Here is a 20047-nt window from a genome sequence, read left to right on the forward strand (position 1 = left end):
CGGCTTCCTACTAACATGGGGGGATTCAGCATTCCCCACCTGCCCACATTCTGCAACGTGCTCGCGTTGCGGGCGACTAGCGACCTGGCTAACCAGGCCGGCTACCCGGGCAGGGCGCTCCTGTCATACCTACTCGGTACGTCGCGCTCCCTTTTCTTTCCCGAGCAGAGTGTCGGCCCGACAGCCTTCCAGCAGCCTCGGTTTTTCTAGCGAGTCTGCCAGACGCTCAGGTCCCTCACCGCAGCGCTGCCAGAGGTGGAGCTTTTTTCAACTCCCGCCTCTCGGGTATGTGAGCTCCTGGCCATAAAAGAAGCCCCACAGGAGAAATTGGCGCTTACCAGAGGTGCGATGGCGGGACCTGACGTCGTCATCCCTTCCCGCAGACGTGCGAGACTTTGGCTGGCTGCGGGGCTGGCGGGCCCTGCCTACGGCAGACCGCCTGGCGGCTTGGGGCGTGGCCCCCTCCGACCGATGTCCGCAGTGTGGCCTTGTCGAAACCTTGCCGCAAGCACTCTTTGAGTGTTCTGTCGCCAGGACATTTTGGGTTCTCATGTCTAGGATGTTTGGAGCGATCCTGGGCCCCAACTCCAGGTTTCGCGACCCTTTCGTACGCATGCTTCTTTGCGTCGGGGCATTCGTGCTGTGGCGCCAGAGAGGTGTGGCGGCTCTGCAGGGATGACCACGGAGAGCCATGTACCCTATGTTACAGCGGGTACGTGCGCGCATGTTCGCCCAGGCGTGCGTGGACCTCGTGTCGCTGGAGGAGCACCAGTTCCTTCGGCGCTGGTCCACCCGCTTCATCGTCGCGGGCAGGGGCCGTGTGTCGGTGCGGCTCCTGCCATATTAAGTGTGGCGCGCCTGTGTGGTGCGCGTGTTTCGTACACGATGTTCGCTCGTTATGCTCGTGCCCGAAGTTTGTGCGCGAGGTGTGTGTGCGTTGTTCGCGCGTTATGTTTGTGCGCGGGTATTTGTGCGTGCTTCCCCCGCGCGTATGGAACCCTGAACTTTCTTGGACATCTGGTGGTTTTGGACTCTTTAAGTTCCCTGCGCGTGCGTGTGTGCACCGGGCGACATCAGTCGCCGCAATGTATGTTTGTTTTTGTAGAGGGACCGATGTCCCTTTTTGGTGATGGGTTCAATAAACTTCTCTTAAAGCACTCTCTCGTTGGTTGCAGATAATCGTATCTATTGATATTTTTATAGATCTAATCATCAATACATCCAACTACGTACTTTGTGATCGCCTTCGAATTGGATACTGTAGAGCTTCGGTGTCACTGCGATTAAGATTGAGCCAAGTACTACCCAGGAGAATCCGGTTTATGTGCTTTGAAGACACACGGCTAGGCACAATTTCGCTCTCCGCGGGAAAGCTGCTTGTATTCGTGCACACAGCTGAAATTAAAATATTTATTGGGCGGAGATGTTCGAGGACTAGACACTTGCGAGTACTAGCTTTGATCCCGTTAATTTGACATAAAAATAAGAGCTGCATAAATTTCTTGCCCCAGTTTGTTCCTAAACAGTCTTACTAATGTTCAGCTAAAGCAGCTACTCCTTGGTTCTATTCTTGCTCATAAAACGCCCTCGAATACTACTTACCTGACACGGTGTGCCAATGGCATAGTAACCGAACTCTTTTCCGTTCTTGCAAGTGAAGGCGCAGCCTACTGGGGTTATTTGCGGACGCTGGAACCAAGAATAAAAACGGCGGCGGAAGCTTAGTCAGGTTCCCAGTGAGCTGGATAGACAAGATATGAGGCGTAAGGCCTTTAATAAAGCCTATTTTGCAGTAGGCCGACCTAATACATTGGTATTAACAATTATGATCACATCTGGGTTTTGTCTTCATAAAATATTTGCTCCTGCTTTCTCATAGCGCAGTTAACGAAAATCTCCTGAAGAAATAAGTGAAGAACGTAAGAATAGAACTAGAAAAAATCTGTACTACAAGTTTTCTAAATATATAGGATGTTGGCGCGTCTTACTACCTGCCAACACAATACAACTGTAAAATTTTGACTTGACGGATACATTTTATAGCTTTTAGTTATTTAAAGCTGCACAAACGATGTTTTATGAGCATGCTGTAGATATTTACTGAATAAGGAAAGAAATTTGGATGGCACATTGCGGTCTTATTGAGCTGCTGAAGTCTTTAGATACCCCTGAGCAACGTTTAATAGCTTAGGCAGGACACTGAAATTCCATACTCCTAAAAAACTATGTACTTCAGCGACCATTTCAAAGTTAGAATTGCGTGCTGAAATGTAAAAAAAAAAACAACTTTCGTAAGACGGAAGGAAGCGGTTAGACGCAGGTTATATGAGTGAATTTCAAATAATAATAATAATTACGTGGCTAAATAAATGAAAGCATCAAAATGCATTTTTTTTAATGGCGCAGTCTGTCGTTCAGAGAAATGGGGAAGTGAAAGTGACTTTCTGGTTGATATCATACCACTTTTACTTACCGCCACATTGCTGACACTTTTCCTGCCTCAGGACTTCCCGCCAGGGGGCCGTGGAGTATGGACGCACCCCACATCGGCTCCACGCAAAAACGACAGAATTCACCAATCGCCAGCATCATCGGCCCAGATTTCGCCACCCACTGATCTATTAAGGTGAGCGCCGCACTCCATCAATTTTTGGCCCGACTACGCCATTTTCGGGCACCCACGGCCCCCATTTCTTCCCTCTGTGACCGCTTCGCCTGAGCTAGGCCTCACTCCGCTGGGAGCTAGGCCTACTCCGACGGACGCTTCCGCCACCAACGCCACCATGGAGGTGCAGGTTCAGGGAGAAGTTATTAACCCCCGAGACTATGACCCAAGGGACTGGACTCACATCCTTGGTGTGGCTGCCCGCTCCAAGGACGTTCGTTCAGCAAACCGAAGCCAGGAGTCCGCAGCCTCTACTACCGGTGCCCACAAGCCTGCACGCCTTGACAAGTCGGCGCACCTGAAATCAACGCGCTCAGCTGCGCAGCGTTCGCGGCAGCAGCCCCCGCTTCCTGCCGCTGACTACAAGATCGTTTTTAAGCATGAAATGCTTTTAGCTCCCGTTGTCGGCAGTGTGGTGACGTCACGCCGAGACCGAGAGCCATCATCTGGGCACTCAAATCCACTCATCCGGGCACTGAAATCCACTCATCCGGGCACTGAATTCCAGTCATCCGGGCACTGAAATCCACTCATCCGGGCACTGAAATCCACTCATCCGGGCACTGAATTCCAGACATCCGGGCACTGAAATCCACTCATCCGGGCACTGAATTCCAGTCATCCGGGCTCTAAACCGAGAACATCCGGGCACCGTACGAGACTTAACGAGATTTAACGAGACTCTCTAAGCCCTCCTACGCGACCGGCATGCAAGCGCCGGTTGGTCTCCAAACGAGACAAAAAATAACTGCTGCCAGTGCCTTCTCAATGTTTATCAAGATATCAGTGGAGCTGTGGGTTTGATAATGCACGGAATTATAATTTCCGATTTCTATTAACGCGTGCAAAAAGCACATAAATGCCATGTTACACTTCGTTGTCATACGTGATCCGGGGGAGAAGCGCTGCGTTCAAAGGGCAAGGCATCGCGCCGAACGGGTGGTGGCGTTCCTCCCTTCCTTTACGGTGCGGTTCGGGTGTCCACCGAGATGGCAGAGAATTACTGCGCCATTTCCTTTCCTCAAAAAACCTTGCGTTCAAATGGCAAGGCATCGCGCTGAACGGGTGGTGGCGTTCCTCCCTTCCTGTACGGTGCGGTTCGGGTGTCCACCGAGATGACATTAGGCCCGTAAACATTTCATGCTTACTCTACTCTCGTTTACGGGAGAGGCAGAGATTTTTAGGTCTCGGGGCGGCCTGCAGCTGGACCTGTGTGAAAAACTGTGAGAGATGATTGCAGGTCTTATTTTCAACAAACACCAAAGTACAAACAATAAACGAGGCGGCTTTTAACGGAAAGGAAACCAATTACAATATGAGCGAGAAGAAAGGAAAGGAACAAGAGAACAATGCAACAATACACGGGAAAAACACACGGGGGAACAGAACAAAGTGCTTATGATAAATACAGGAAAAAGAGTCAAAGAGGAAAGTTCACACTACTTGTCTTATTCGAGCAACGAGCGGGGAGGACTGGCTGGGTGTCGGGCAGTCAAGGACCCAAGCAGCACATGACATCGGTCCAATGTAGGATCTGAGTTGGCAAACGACAGCCCTGTGAAGGCCCCGCGTTGCCTCTGTTCTCCCAGCCTTGGCTCAGCCATTTTTAGAAGTTGGCAGCATTGGACCACTTTCTCAGACGTTCTCCCAGCCTTGGCTCAGCCATTTTTAGAAGTTGGCAGTATTGGTCCAGTTTCTCAGACGTTTTCCCCGCCTTGGCTCAGCCATTTTTAGAAGTTGGTAGTATTGGACCAATTTCTCGGACGTTTCACCCGCCTTGGCTCAGCCATTTTTAGAAGTTGGCAGTATTGGACCACTTTCTCGAATGTTTCCCCTGCATTGACTTTGCCATATTTAGAAGCTGGCCAATTCCTGCAATAGGCAACGCAACTTTGAAGTGCCGACTGCTATGGAGCATCATGCAGTTGCTATTGTGACTTCTTAGTTTTCTCAATTGCGGCGATAGGCGCGATATATATATATATATATATATATATAGCTCGCACATTGTTAATTATTTATAAGCATATATAGTCCGGGGCGTAGATAATGATATCTTCGTAAAAACCCGCATAACCTCCTGTGAGATTTTTTAAATCTCAGTTTTTTAAACTAAAATATGCAAAGTTGCATGCATGCATGCGATTATTTCCCCCTTTAAGGTTGTGGTCTTCGTTCTGTGTAAATGTAAAAAGTCCAGTCGTGCAATGAAAGAATGCGAGTCGGAGAAACATACATGCAGCACCGATTTTCAGGCCTGAATTTCAAAAACTATAAATAGCATTTTATAAAAATAACTTCTCGACTCTAACGTTAAATACGCTGTACCTTGATGTGCTTGGGCGTCGCAGTTAATGCGGTATACCTGCAGAACAGCACCAAAACATATATGCATGGCGCAACGTGTCGGGCACTCCATTAAAGCAGGAATGGGTAAACAGTAACGTGCGTTTGCTCCACGATAGGACAGCGCTGACCATGCGCTTATATAAGAGATAACGTTACATCGTCTGCGGGAACTCGAATTGGAAGAATGCGAAGGCATTGCGCCTCCACGGTACTCGTTCTCTCCCTTTGCCTCGTATGCAGCCCATATGAGTTATATGTGTCAGTATATGTGCCTCATATGAACACATATAGGCTTCATACGAGTTCATATGTGCCTCGTTTGACTCATATGGGCACCATATGAACCATGTGTCGACAAATGCGCCTCGTATCAGCACATATACTTCATACGAGTTCATGTGTGTCACAAATTAATGTGTCTCGTATGAACGCGTATAGGCTGCGTACGAGCTCATACGCGTCACAAATGTCACAGATGAACACATCTGCTGCATATATAGTAGTTCACGCGCTACGGAAAGGTGACTTGTATGGATTACATATGTGGCATACCTTAACTGACACGCGACACTCGTGCGTACACAAGAGCTCCGATATGCACCGTATCAGCTTACATCAATCTCGTGCGAAACACATAGCCGCTGATGAGTGCCTCTCATAGAGTGGGCCTTGCTGTTTGAAACACGCGGAAAAGAAGGGATGAACAAGCGATTAACAAGTGCCCAACCAACGCATAAAAAAAACTCTTGGCCTGTTTCAAATATTTTTCTCCTTGATTCTCTGCTTGTGCCCTCCTGTTGTAAACCGCGCCTATCCAAACAGTATGACGTTAGGTGTTTCCAATGTGCTTGGACAAACGTTCAGCCAGAAGGCAAACGTTGCCTTCTGGGCTTAGTTGAGCTAATAACGCCAGGTATTTTCATGCAAGAGCTCCGACTGTAGTTAACAATATGTGCGCAATGAGAGTACTACGATCAATGGTGCAGGCGCTGTGAAAATTAAAATACATACAAATATCAGATCTTTCAGTGCTTATCACAGAGCACATCAAGATCCACAATATCAGTGGAAGTGCAATCGGCTGTAGTTCAGCTCCTTATACCTTAAAAATAAACATTTGTCCTCGCACCTAACCGTCGAATTCTAAAGTAGTGGGAAGCATAGCATAAGTCTTGTCATCGAAATGTAAAGCAGTTTTTGCCATGCCGGCAGTGGTGTAGTGGGTAGTGTAGTGAGCTGTAGATCTCTTGGTCGGTGGTTCGAATCCGGAACGGCGCGTAGTTTTTTTTTCGCGTCCGAATTTTTTTTTTACTTTCTTTAGTTTACTAACTTCAATGGAAGCTATTTTATTGTTAATTGCCTTATAATTCCACCCCAGCCCTTCCCTTTCCTTTCCCAAAAATTGTAAACCAGACACATATGACACATATGTGTCATATGACACATACGAGATATTCCATAATCATACGAGATATTCCATAATCTCGTATGGACCAGACACATATGACACATATATACGAGATTTTTCGATAGGGACGTATTAATCGCTATCGGTTAATCGTCTTCATATTGATTACGGTCATAGATTTCAATCACGCGTCTTCAGCGCGCACTTCGCTTCTGCGTCGCGTGGTTGCTTCGGACGGTAGCAAGAGTTGGGGGGTGCGTACGTCGACTGATGTTTCGGAGTGCGATCGTTTCCTGCCGCCTTGATCCAAGCTTGAAGACGTAGATGCGACCGGCCGTTGTGAAATACCGAGATCTTGCAAGATCTCACGGTATTCTTTTTCAACGATACGGTACTTGCGTTGCTTTGCATTCACGGCGAAATGCAGAAGCTTTGCGGTGAAAGACGAGGACCGCAACAGCCGCACAAAGGGACAGCAGACAGGCAGTACGACCAACACCTCCACACCACAAAAGAAAAACAAGCGCGAGCACTCGCGGCATGACTCGCGGGCAGGGTTGCCGTTGGGAACATTTTAAAAGGAGCCAAAACTTGAGCTGAAAGTAGTCAAAAGTAGCCATGCCATTCCATCTTAGCTGTCGCGTAAAATAAGATGTTTTGCTCATTAATAAATTGAAGTGTAAAAAAATTGATAAAAATTATTCTTGGCGGTGTTGTCAACACTAAGCTTCAAAGAAATTTTTCGAAACTAAACGTGTATTTATCCACCGCTTTACGCATAAACGTAGGCATCCGCTCTCGCTCCCACGTGCGTTCCAAGCCAATCCCAATCCATAGCTTGTGGTCATTTTTCGTTTGGACGTTTGGCAGCAAAGCGCGCGCTTGTGAATTTTTATTTCTTCAAGCTTTTTGAAGTTTGGTGGCGGCACGCGTGAGTCACCGAGGGGAACCAGGAGGCACTGCTTGCGTAAGTATACATTCTGTCCTTTTTCCCTTTCATGTTAGTTGTCAGCTAATATTTACTTGTGAACTTGTCAAGAGTGAGGACAATGAGCACGCCTCGTGTGTCGCCCCTTTATCTAACTTGTCTGTAGGCATCTGTCAGCAGTTGTCTTTTGATTAACTCAGCGGCGCATTGCAAGGTGTAACTGCGTGTAAGGGTTGGGGTAATATGAAGTAACACACACGTACACGAAGGGAAGCGCTTCTAAATGTCGTGTGTGTTTATGTGTTCCTTCATCAGGGTGAACGCACTATCCCGGCAAATCTTGTTGGCGCATTGCTTCTGAGAGGGTTTGTTTCTCACGGCACATCGTACATTTATGTACGTGTATAGATATTATGATCATGATCGCAATGACAGTCGTCACGTGGTTACGGCGCTCGGCTGCTGACTCGAAATACGCGGGTTCGATCCCGGCTGCGGCGGTCGAATTTCGATGGAGGCGAAATTCTAGAGGCCCGTGTATTGTGCGCGATATCGGTGCACTCTAAAGAACCCCAGGTGGTCGAAATTTCCGGAGCCGTTCTCTGCGGCGCCCCCCATGACCAACCAGTTGCCAAGTGCGATGCAGTTGAGTGTTTTTCATCGCCAATTTTTGCTTTTGTGAGGCTAATCGCTTGGTTCAGGCATGCATGTCAGACGTCATAGAGTCGCAGCCTGCATGCCTTGTGCTTGATTGACAAATGCTTCCATGGCAGTGTTGACATTGTTGCGTTGCGAGTCTCCGAGCGATGAGAGAAATGTGACAACAACAGGATGAATGAACACAATTCTTCTGTACTGCCAGAAGTAATGCTGCTCCTGCCAGTGATCGGTTACAGAAAAAAAATTTAGAGTACTTTTTATTTATGTGTGTCCCTTCCCGCTACTCAGAGCCTTGTATTACAAAGTCTAGATCAGTGTGACTCTACATATAGCGAGTGCTAGTTTCGAGCTCGCTAATTGAACGCGCTTGTTTTCTCTCTTCCTCATTTGGTCAATCTTGCGTTTTACTGGTTTCTTTTTTCATCACTATGCTCCTGGTAGACTGCACTCAGTTTGATGTTCAATGCAGTGAAGTTTCACGCCACTATTGCTGGCTGTTATTTGGTTCACATGACAGCAGGCACAGAAATATTGTTTAAAGGGACACTGAGGAGAAATTGAAGTTGGCTTGTATCGACAGAATACCAGCTCCTGATTACAAAAACGCCACTCATACTGACAACAAAGCTCTTGTAACGTAGAAAAGAGCAAGAACCAAAATACAGGTATCGCCGCCACAGGCCAAACTCGCAAGTACAAGCGTGATGAGATCATAGAACAAAACAGTGTTGCTAGAACGAATGGTTCTAGCAACACCAGGAACCGAGAAACCATGCATCACTGAGGCGCAGCCAATGCATGCGCAAATCTCCTTGACGTCGCCAGATGGCGACACGTGCCCGGCTGCTACGCGCGCTCCTGAAGCATCGGGACAAATCAGCGCCTGTTTTCCGGCGGTAGGCGGGCTCCCGGTATTCCGCTAGCGGTAACAAGGTACACGGTATGCTAAAGGTGTCTATTTGCGAGAACTTCGTTGACGACTTCGAGAACGAGATCCATCGTAACGCTGGCAAAACGCCAGTGCAAACGTAATCGAAGCGACTGTAGCGACGGCCGCAATAGCCGATAGATGCCTTCAACGTGCGGCCGGCGGTAGCTTTCTTTTCGGCTGCTGCTAGGCCGCACTGCTGGCAGCCAGAAATCACGGAGTCTGCGTTACGTCATGTGCACGTCATGTTTCACGTCTCTTAGTCCTCTGTCGTCATAGACGAATCCCAAGTTTGAATCAGAGCGGCGGGAAAAACTTTTTCAACTTCGAATCCAAATTTCTTAGAAATAAATGCATCTTTCGCTGCCGGCCAAGTGGCAACAAAGCCATGACATGCCGAACTATCGGATTTTACTATAAAAAAAAATATTAATAGTGCTCTCCTCAGTGTCCCTTTAAATAAGTCCCAAATTGCAGGCGCTCGTGACACTTGTAACTCTCAACTCATGAAAGTTCAGAAGTGCGTTGCGAAGTAGAACGAGATGGTTGTAAGAGTACCTGTCAGTTGTCATGGTAGTGTGAAGTTTTCGGCACCCAAACAGGCAAGTGCCAGTAGAGTATGGCACAGACAGTGTCTGGTAAAAATCCTTGTTTCCCCATTAATCTTTTGTCGTGTTTCCTCTGTGCAGCATGTCAAAACCATTCGCTGTGGTGAAGTTTCCTCTTGAGGACGACTGCCTTGCAGTCATTCCTGTCGGATGGCTCACAGAGACAAATGAAGAGTGCTACTGGCCTGTGGCCAGGAGCTCGGAGGTGACGCGGCTCGCAAAAGCTGAGGCCGAGCCAGCTCTCGGAGGGGAGTGGATGCGTTGCCCAGTGGTCGTCGTTACCACTTGCCATAAGTAGTCTTATTGCAGACATATTGATGGTAGCTTCATCAGCGATTGTAAAGGCCTCTTTGCTAGATTCTGTGAGTCTGCACCTCTGCATGGCTAAATTACGACTAAGAAGTCATGTTGATAGCCACCGCTTAGCCAGCTGTCAAAAAGAGGAGCAGAATGAACTGTTAGCTATTGCACTTGTAAGCTGATGAACTACTTCTGAAACTCATTAGTGCCTTGTTTTTGAAGACCTGTAGTTCCCAGAATTAGTGCTGCACTCAGTATGCTTAATAATATTTAGTACAGAAAGGTTTAGTATGGTAATTTTTTTTTTTTTGCATTATGAAACATTTTTTGGCACACAAAAAGCACAGACAAGGAAAGAGCATACAATACAAATGCCAGACATCAATTGATGCTTTGCGTTGTGTGCTCTTTCCTCATCCATGTTTGTTGTGCACTGAGACAGTGTTTCATAATGCAAATTCAGAACCAACTCATCCAGCTGTTTACATTTAGTTCAGTTTGAATTGTTAGCCTGTCGCAGTGGCTGAGTGGTCCATGCTGCTGAGCCGAGGGCCCAGGTTACATCCTGTCTGTGGTGAAATGGAGCAGTGCAGAATGCGCTTGTGCTCTGTAATATCAGTGCATGTTAAACAACCCCATGTGGTCTAAATTAATCTGGAGTCTTCCGCTACGTCATTCTTCATAGCTTAAAGCTGTTAAATCCTAGGAACCAGAATCACACTTTTAATTGTAAATAAAACAATGCTTCTGCCACATGAGTGTTTCACAGGCTTTCAAACTGATAGTCTGTTGGCCTGAGTGTTGCTATGCAGGCAGCTGAACGGGCATCAAGTCAGCAAAGCAGCCCTCGGACATATTTTGTAGTGACAATTCTGTTAAGTATGGATACGTGTTTAATTATGAGGAATTATGTGAGTTATTTTTTGGAACCCATATTTTGTACGAGATTTTGGTGCATGGTATTGAGGGTGCCTAAGACTGTATGCTGTTTGGGCAATTAAATATGTGCTCTCGAAAGTCTGCCAGTTTCCTTTCATAAGGTTTCTGATATAAACAGCAAGCTTCTTGTGGTAAGCGGCCGTGATGGTTAGCAGTCTATGGTTGAGGAAGGAAGGACCCGTGCTCTCACTGTAATGTAAGTTATCAATCGCTCGTACAGCTCTTTTTTGTAAAGTAAGTACTTTCACAAAATTGGTTGAGGTATCGTTCCCCAGATCAACAAACAATATTGTACATGCGAAAAGACTAGAGAGAAATAAATTTGTAGTTTGAATTTTTGAGGCAGTATTGTGCGAAATTTATTTAGGATACCAACAGAGCGAGCCATTTTAGTGCAAACGTAGTTTACACGATCTGTCCAGAGTAAATGTTCTTCAGAAATGACTCCAAGGAACATTGTAGAGCTGACACGAGTTATAGGAGCTTGCTCGAAGTAAATTTGGAAGTTGTTCGGAACTTCCTTATTTTTGGCTCTAAACAGTATGTACTTTGTTTTCCTGACATTAAGTTCTAACCTATTTGATTTTAACCAAACAGACAATTGGGATAACCAACTATTGGAGGCTGCTTGCAAAATATTACTATCTTGCCCTGAAAAAAATACCTTAGTATCGTCTGCATAGATTATAATGTTGTCTGCTGGATGAAGGTTGATGATATCATTAATATATAATAAGAACAACGTTGGTCCTAGAACGGAGCCCTGTGGCACACCAGACACAATCTGACCGATCCCAGATGAAATACCGTTAATGATAGTTGTTTGAGATCGGTTGTCAAGGTAGCTAGCAAATAAGGTTAAAGGAACGCCGTGTATTCCATAACAATGCATTTTTTCAAGCAATATCTTATGGTTAACCGAGTCAAACGCTTTCCTCATATCAAGGAATATGCCAACTGTTAGCAGTTTATTTTCTATGTTTTCAATTAGCTTTTCTTTGATTTCCAGTAAGGCGGCCTCAGTTGTTTTGTTTTTTTGAAATCCGTACTGTTGCTTGGAGATGACATGGTTTTTGTCGAGATATTGAGAATGTTTGCAGGATCCTACAAGAGCGCCGAAAAAAAGGTGCGGCGCTACGAGTTCACTTCAGCCCTAGAAAGCTCGGCAGTTTCTGGTAATTGAAATTCTCATATTTCTTTATTGATGAGAAATTATTTTGCATACTTAACAAGACGTTCATGTGCAATTCTTTTTTAGGAAATGAGGGCCACAACGATGTTGTACAGCTGCCGTCACCACGTAAGACATGAATTCTCATTTGTTAAGCCGCCGCGGTGGCTCAGTGGTTACGGCGCTCGGCTGCTGACCCCAAAGACTCGGGTTCGATCCCGGCCAAGGCGGTCGAATTTTGATGGAGGCGAAATTCTAGAGGCCCGTGTGCTGTGCGATGTCAGTGCCCGTTGAAGAACCCCAGGTGGTCGAAATTTCCGGAGCCCTTCACTACGGCGTCCCTCATAGCCTGAGTCGCCTTTGGATGTTAACCGCCTTAAAACTAAAACACCATTTCTCATTTCTATTTAATGTAAGGTCGACATTGTGTTAGTTTTGATTGGGGATTTATGGTAGTATGCTTGCAAAATCTGGGAAAAAAACTCCACCGTAGCTAATTGCACTTGCAGAGAAATGGAGCGTGCTCAGACTTGGCATCAGCTTTTTACATTTGCCATGCTCTCAGATCAGCAGTGAATCTGCCAGTAACCATTTCGTGGCAAACTCTCTTACCCACGTTAACAGTACTGCGAACAGGTTTCTATTCACATGACATATATTCCGCTCTCTGTTTGGTTTTGCCATGACAGTTTCTTTTGTGTCCTTAAATGTACCGTATTTTCCAGTGTATAAGACGCACCCGCCATATATGCAGGCTGTAATTGAAAAAGTTGCTATATAAGACGCACCCTTATATAAGACGCACCCCAGTTTTCCCAGTTGGGCTAGTGAGGATCAATTAAACACGCTTGCGCGACCATCACGAAATTCACCGTACTTGTGAGAAATTCTTAAGCAATGCTAAGTGGTCGAAAAAGGCAACACTCACGCCATTCCTGCCCACGTTCTGGAAAAAAAGAAAGAAAAACGAAAAAACTCTCCCACATGTCCATAAGAACATTTTATTTCTACTTAAAACCTTGGAAGTCTTCACCTTCGGATGCGCTATCAAAAAGTTCGCCCATTTCTGGTGGCAACGCGACTGAAATATTCTCTTCGCACTACGTACATGGAGCAAACAAAGTGGCAAAGGGTGGCTGAAAAAAGAACGCCGGCTTGTCCTGGCTTGTCTTGACAATGGCGAGAAGCGTGATTGTCGTCATCTTTTGGCATTTCACATTACTTTTGCTTGGGGCCTCCGAAACGGTGGTGTGTTTGTGATCCCGGAAGTCGTCATCCCCGTCGTTTCATGATAAAGTTCACCTAAAAAAAATTGCGCACGGTGGTCCCCGTATTGAAGTATTAACCGTGTTACAACCGCTTCATTGCTAGTGATATTTTTTCGGTAAAAAAGGCTTGAACATGAACCTGAGTAATTTCTGAACTCTCTAAAAAAAAAACGAAAAATTCGCATATAAGACGCACCCTTGTATAGGACGCACCAGCAAGATTTTTGAAAAAAGCCGCGTCTTATACACCGGAAAATACGGTACCAATGCACCATGCTGGTGCATGAGAAATGTAATTATTGAAGTACTATAGACACATATTTAAAAAATTGAAAACTGATTTTTCAGGAAAGAAAGTGGTGCAGTAATTCTCTCACATTTCGGTGGACATTCATAAGAGAAGGGATAAAGGAGGGAGTGTGAGAAGAAAGGAAGAAGGAGGTGCCGTAGCGCCCTGGGATAATTTCAGCCGACTGGGGATCTTTAACGTGCACTGACATCGCACAGCACACGGGCACCTCTTGCGTTTCGCCTCCATCGAAACGCGCCGCCGCAGTCGGATCACAACGTTCTTTTATGTGTCATAGGTATCTGCATGATGTGACATTGTTTGTCACGTCAACTACTTGTCATGGAGGTGTCGGTTTTGATGGGTTTTGAATTATGAAGTCTTTGTACAGCCTGTGATTGAAACCAAATTAAAATATCTTTTCGGCCAAAGGAAGTGTTACTATTGCCTGGGGGGCATCTCTATATAACCAGGAATTTGTTTCTGAACTTCGTAATTTTGTGTCTATTGTGTTTTAAAAAGATCACCTGTATGAAAAACAGCCTGGCCATGCAACTGTTCTGTCCCTTCTACAAAAATATCCTGAAGTAGCATTTCTGCATTCAATTAGGATAGAAATGTGACATTGTGGTTGTACACAGTAGTGTGTTCTGTACTTCCTGGATTGCCATCAATGACGCATGTTCATCTCCAGCCCCACTGAATCACGCTGGGGAGAGCGTGAACGAAAAAAGTGCGCCACCCAGCAAGCTGGAGGGGTCGACAGCTGGGACTGTTGATGGTGAGATTTTCACTTTGTTTACTTTTGTGCAAAAAGAGAAATGCAAGCCAAACATGGGGACACAGTGAGAGGACAGAACAAATGCTGCTTGTCCCGTCTTTTCACTGTGTTCCTTTCTTTTAATTACACTCCTATTTTGTTTAGTATCAAGTGACACAACAAAATATAGAAGCTAGATCTTCTTTGCCTTAAAGAAAAACAGAGCAAATTTTAAATTTCTCATTGTACCTGCTGCTGCCGAGCAGCAGTCAACAGGCCCAGAAAGACCTAGAGAATATACTTATTCAGGAAGATATTTGCACGGAGTTCTCCTCAGTGGCTCTTGAAACGGTGCTAGGAGCACATTTCTAGTTTCAAACTATGTGCTTTAAAAGGGGTCACTCTGAAAATCATCACATGTATTTCTCAAAAACGATTGTATTGAACTGAAGTGGTACTGGAATTTACAACCTAGTACTTCCATTGCTTTCTCCTCTTGTGATTCATAGTGGAGTGGTTGTGTGCCCTTCCCAAGAGCTGTATGTTGTGCTTTTGTTGGGTTCTTTTGGATCCTGGCATTTCTGTTGCCTCTCTCGGCCTACATCACCACCAGGAAGCCACTCCTACGAATTGCACTCTACACAGTAGTCCCATGTTCTGTGCATTTGTTTCCTTACCAGCATAATTTGGTCGCTTGGTCGCGGTTGGTCAGCAAGGCCCATATTGTAATTTTTCATTGTCTTTCAAAGTATTTTATAAGTTTACTGGTTGGAAGTCAATGCAGTGCCTTGGATGCAGCGAAATGTGCTGAAAAAAAATTAATTGCGCTATCACAAAGCTCCCATAAAGGGTGCTGAAGAAGATAAGCAGCCAATAATGGCATGCTCTGAAGGAGAACCTCTTGCTTAGGAAAGAACTGGACAGCCTAACTGCCTTGTGGAGCACATCAGCTGGCTCCTAGTCTTGTCTTGCCTGCAGCAAAATGGATGCGTGGTAAGAGATAAATGTGACCTTGTTTTATTTCTCAACAGTTTGGGACCTCCTGTGCCTAGCAAGAAACATTTGGTCCACCTCTTTGTTGCATTTCGCTTGTCAGCTAAGGGCTATAATTCCATAAGGGCTATCTTTGTTGCAGTTTTAATGCATTGATCCCTGCCAGCACTTGCAGTTAGAACAGATGTCTACCTCCAGCATTTTGGCCAATGTGGGTTTTGCCGTGAGCAATACTTTCCAAATGGTGCAATGCTATATTAAGGGCACAGGCCTGCTCTGCTTTCTCGCTTCTATTAGCACATGCTTCTCATGACACTGGAAGAATCCATTTGCGACTAACTGCTGCCATCTCTGCCATGGTGCAATAGCAGTGGAAATGCCCATGAAGCAATGTAAAAATTGGCGAAGCTCATAGACTGAGAAGTCCTTTACACAACAAGGCTGCAGGTTCTGTGCTAGCTATCACACATAGAGCAGCTCCATTTCACCTAGGTGTTTGTCAGTGCATGGTGACATTTATGGCATTTAAATTAGGCTAGCAAGGAATAGAACATGAATTAGAAGTGTCCTGGAGGATAAAAACTGGGGGAAGTTTAGGAGCATAGTACAGAGTGTGTTGCTGCCTACTGTTAGCCTCATACTGTTCTTTATTGTACCTCAGTGCGCAAATGATATTATTGCGCCCAGGTTAACCCTGCTCTCACTGAAATTGTTGATTGCTTCAGTTTCAGCTACCCTGCTGAAGCTGATGTGCCTGGTGCTGGAGGTCCGACAGCAGCATCGCGACTTAATGCAGCGGTTACAAAGGCTGGAGGATCACGTGCTGCTGCGGTCGGACCGGCAGCTGGAGCAGAGGACTCGGCCAGTGTCCCCCTCGCCACCGCCTCCCACCCTTGCACTGCCCGCATTCTCCCCCGAGGAGTTGGACACTGGAAGCTGCCGTCCAGGACGACAGCGTGGCTGCTGGACTGGTGATTTAATGTTTCTGATAATTCGTGTCTGGAAAAAATGAATGCCTACTAACGAATTGCATGAATAATGTAATTCCGAGGTTTGTGAAGAAATCTTGAGCTCCAAGAGTATTTGCATGCCGTGCTCTGTGAATAACATGCTCTTCATAGATATAATTCCTACTGTTGTGCTGGAGTGTGCTGTCACAGTGTGTTTTGTTAATGTAAATGTCTTGTTCATGAAAGTTGCTTGCTGATATACACACTGGCTGTTTCAGTGAACATTTTCAGGAATTCCTAAGAATAGGGAGTTCAAAATAGAAGAAATATTTGCAGGTACACACGCACAGTTATGCAGTAAATTATGTCCACCACTGCTGAGAGATCGTTCCTCCAAAAAAAGAAATTGTTTTCCCATATCGAACTTGCGCTTCTTTAGGAATTTTTGAGAGTGTTCACTGGAACGCCCTGTCGATTCCTTGTGTGGTGAGATTTACTGTTGGAAGCAAAAGTGGTACGCAATGCCCAGCCGGTAGCAGAGCTTGCAAAAACTGCATCACGTGTCGGGACAGCTGTTAGGGGACCCTCTTTATCTGCTCTTTGGCTCCTATCAATTTGTTGGGCTCAGTAGCAGTGCTGAACATGTGGCGCTCGCAATATTGCTTACGGCAAGTGCCAGTTGTCACATCATGTTTCAGCCACGCAATGCAAAGAAAATGCCACCTGCGAGACTGCTGTCGCATCAGAGCGTTTAGGCGAGAAGGAGCGCTAAACAGCAAACCAAGCTACTGATGCTGGTTCTGTGCGAAGCATTGCACCTGTCACATCTTGTAGTAGCTTGGTATTTGGCGGTGCAGTCACAGGCTTTTTTGGGGCAGTTGCTCTCAGATGGTGTCAGTCAATGTCATTCGATGTAGTTTTCCAGAGCTCTGCCGGTGGCCGGTCGTTGCATAACAGACTTGGTTCCAACAAATTTTTTTTCTCAGTCAAATATTTCTGTGATTACATTATTGTTTTACATCGATCAACAGCAAAAAAAAATCCCCTATGCTTTTGTTGCCTGTGGCTGCCTTTCTTCGTATGTGTCTCATAACGAGCCCCTCATTTTCCTTACATTTGTCATTTATTGTTGTGCTGTTTTAATTTAGTTCAGCAGTGGACTTTGTAGCTAACATTAAGGATGTTGTAAGGTCTGTTTTACAGGAAGCTGAGCTTTCGGTTAATATACTGTTGCATGAACTGCTGTGAACACAGCTGGAAGTTGGTCCTCTCTCAGCGCGTCTTTAATTTCGGCTAGGTTTCCCAAATAATGGGGCAGCTTTAACCCACCTCTTCCCTGTCTTTTGCTCACATTATGCACATTTCATTACGTAATCTGCTGCCAAAAACAAGCAACATCGTTTAATTAAATGTGTTTGCTAAGCACGCAGCTTTACTCAGGTGCTTGGGGATTTAAATAAGCGCCCTTTGTATAGCATTAATTAGACTGCTCAATTTCAGGGTAGTGAGCCCCGCCATGGTGGCTCAGTGGTTAGGGCACTCGACTGCTGAACCCAAAGACTCAGGTTCAAACCCAGCCGTGATGGCCAGTTTTCCATGGAGGCGAAAAGCAAGGCGCCCGTGTGCAGTGTGATGTCAGTGGCGCATGTTAAAGACCCCACGTGGTCGAAACTTCCGGAGCCCTCCACTATGGTGTCCCTCATCATAGCCTGAGTCACTTTGGAACTTTAAGTTCTACAAACCAAATCAATTTTAGCGTAACGGCTGTGCAGAGAAAACACATCCAGCACATAGATATCTGCAAAAAGCATTATAGTTATAATATAATAATGTCCAAGATGCAAAGCATAATGGGTAGGAGTTGGCCACCTTTGCTTAATCGCTAAAGTTTCCCTGCTCTTAGTAAACTGGGAAAAAAAAAGAATGTCCATATTGGTGGTGGTGCTTTCTGCTGGTAGCAACTAGTCAAGCTATTGTATCATACAGAAATTATGCATTATGATTGTAGGTACTCGCATGGGCTGTTGACAGGTAGTCACACAATTGTCTTAGCTATTCGATTCTGCTAAACTAAATGAAATTATAATTGATGTTTGTGCCTAATAGCTTGTGCACCTGTGGTGTTTCTTTTCAGCGAAAGCAGCTGGTCCGCCTGGGGGGCAAGGGCCTGAGGGAGGTGGGCTCCAACATAATGACCGCCATCATGGGGGTGGCTGTACAGAGGATGTACAGCCTCCATGGCCGCAAGGGCAAGTGGTCATTTATTGCCCTGAAGTTTTGCAAGGTGGCAACAGGTATGTTGTTGCAGGTAGCTTTTAAATGAATTTTAAAAGATGAGTGGAAGAACATGCACCAGGTTCTGCTGCACTTTGTTTTCTTTTCTTCTTTTCAGTTGATACTTTACCAGTTTTCTTTTTCATTACAGGTGAATATTTTGTTACTGTTTTTATGGGGGTAGTCATCTACAGTTTTCTTCCATGTGCATCTGAAGATATATGAGTCAGCAGATGCCTTTCAAAGAAAGCCCTCCCATCAGTCACATCCATCTCTTGTCATGGATCGTAGTCGTGCCTTGTATCTGCCAGCCATTTGTGCTCCCATATGTTAGTAGTGCAAAGTGGTCGACCGTGATGTCGCAGCAGCTTTATACAGTTGGTTAGAAGAGCTTTCAGGTGGATTTTCTCCTCAAGTTGTATTTGGATACTGTAGTCCTTTCATTTTGGCACGCACTTTGAGTTAACATGTACTTGTGGCCTTTTCTGTTTTCTCTGTTGCTGAAATAATCTTGATTTCTGTTAACGAGCAAACTTTTTCTGCTGGCCTAAAATGAACGCTTATCTTATGCAGATGCCATCTGTGAGAAGACGGGGGCGGATGTGGTGGAAGCGCAGGGGTTTATTAGGAAGTGGTTGCCAGGTTCGGTGGACCGTGGCGGCGGACGCAAAAGGCGTTTTGCCGAAGCGTTTCTGCCAAGTACCGCTGCCGGCCTGGCAACCAATGCGAGCCCCTGTGCTTCAGCCCCCAGCACAGTGCCCTCCCTTCCCCAAGCGGCCCCCACCTCCCAGAAATCCTCCTCCCGCGCGGCCCTGGCTCCTTCCCAAGGTCCCGCCTCCTGCGCGTCCCCAGCCACGGTGCCTAATTATTTAATAAATTGTTTCTCAGTTGGATTCTTTCGTTGCCTCATTTTGTTGTGTATGTGTATAGAAGAGATGATTGCAGCTTTGCAATGCCAAAACCCATGGCTTTCCCAATGCGAACATTAACTGGAATGTGAATATTCGCTGAACTGGAAATGCAATGGCATAAACTTCGGGCAAGCGTTAGCAGAAAGGCTGAACAGTGGCCTAATTGTGGTATGTCAAGCCGGTGTTGGTAGAGCAGCTGAAAGTGGGTACAATAGCGGCATGAATGTCGGTTCAGTGTTGGTAGAGCGGCTGAACAGTGGTCTGATAGTGGCATGAATGTCGGTTCAGTGTTGGTAGAGTGGCTGAAAGTGGGTACAATAGCGGCGTGAATGTCGGTTCAGTGTTGGTAGAGCGGCTGAACAGTGGTCTGAGAGTGGCATGAATGTCGGTTCAGTGTTGGTAGAGCGGCTGAACAGTGGTCTGATAGTGGCATGAATGTCGGTTCAGTGTTGGTAGAGCGGCTGAACAGTGGTCTGAGAGTGGCATGAATGTCGGTTCAGTGTTGGTAGAGCGGCTGAACAGTGGTCTGATAGTGGCATGAATGTCGGTTCAGTGTTGGTCCGAACATCAGGCCAAGGTTGGAAAAAGTAACTTTTTGCCCCAATGCCGACGTCGGTACGACTTTCGAGCCGGTTTTGACCAGCAT

General features: G+C 45.9%; 2 protein-coding genes across 4 annotated transcripts in view; one reads left to right on the top strand and one right to left on the bottom strand.

Moving 5' to 3' along the window:
- Positions 1 to 354: 354 nt before the first annotated feature.
- Positions 355 to 20047, bottom strand: part of LOC149370185 (uncharacterized) — a 43491-nt gene continuing 23798 nt past the window's right edge. The window contains exon 3 of the mRNA XM_089577165.1: positions 355 to 1689. Within this exon, the coding sequence (XP_089433291.1) occupies positions 1552 to 1689 (138 nt within the window). The 3' untranslated portion in view covers positions 355 to 1551. The remainder of the gene's footprint in view (positions 1690 to 20047) is intronic.
- On the top strand, positions 5114 to 19383 carry LOC149370186 (uncharacterized). Of its 3 annotated transcripts, none has more exons than XM_089560452.1 (8): positions 5114 to 7389; positions 9628 to 11960; positions 12044 to 12085; positions 14208 to 14294; positions 15992 to 16237; positions 18351 to 18510; positions 18609 to 18641; positions 19064 to 19383. In XM_089560452.1, the coding sequence occupies exons 2-7, from the start codon at positions 11852 to 11854 to the stop codon at positions 18610 to 18612; spliced, it is 648 nt and encodes a 215-aa protein (XP_089416578.1). In that variant the 5' UTR covers positions 5114 to 7389; positions 9628 to 11851; the 3' UTR covers positions 18613 to 18641; positions 19064 to 19383. The 3 variants fall into 3 exon arrangements, with proteins under 3 accessions (XP_089416578.1, XP_089416570.1, XP_089416562.1); XM_089560444.1 differs by lacking the exon at positions 18609 to 18641 and having other exon boundaries at positions 19064 to 19091; positions 19225 to 19383; XM_089560436.1 differs by lacking the exon at positions 18609 to 18641 and having other exon boundaries at positions 5118 to 7389.

Source organism: Amblyomma mixtum, chromosome 1 (assembly GCF_055824585.1).
Source record: "Amblyomma mixtum isolate Tamu chromosome 1, ASM5582458v1, whole genome shotgun sequence".
Classification (NCBI taxonomy): domain Eukaryota; kingdom Metazoa; phylum Arthropoda; class Arachnida; order Ixodida; family Ixodidae; genus Amblyomma; species Amblyomma mixtum.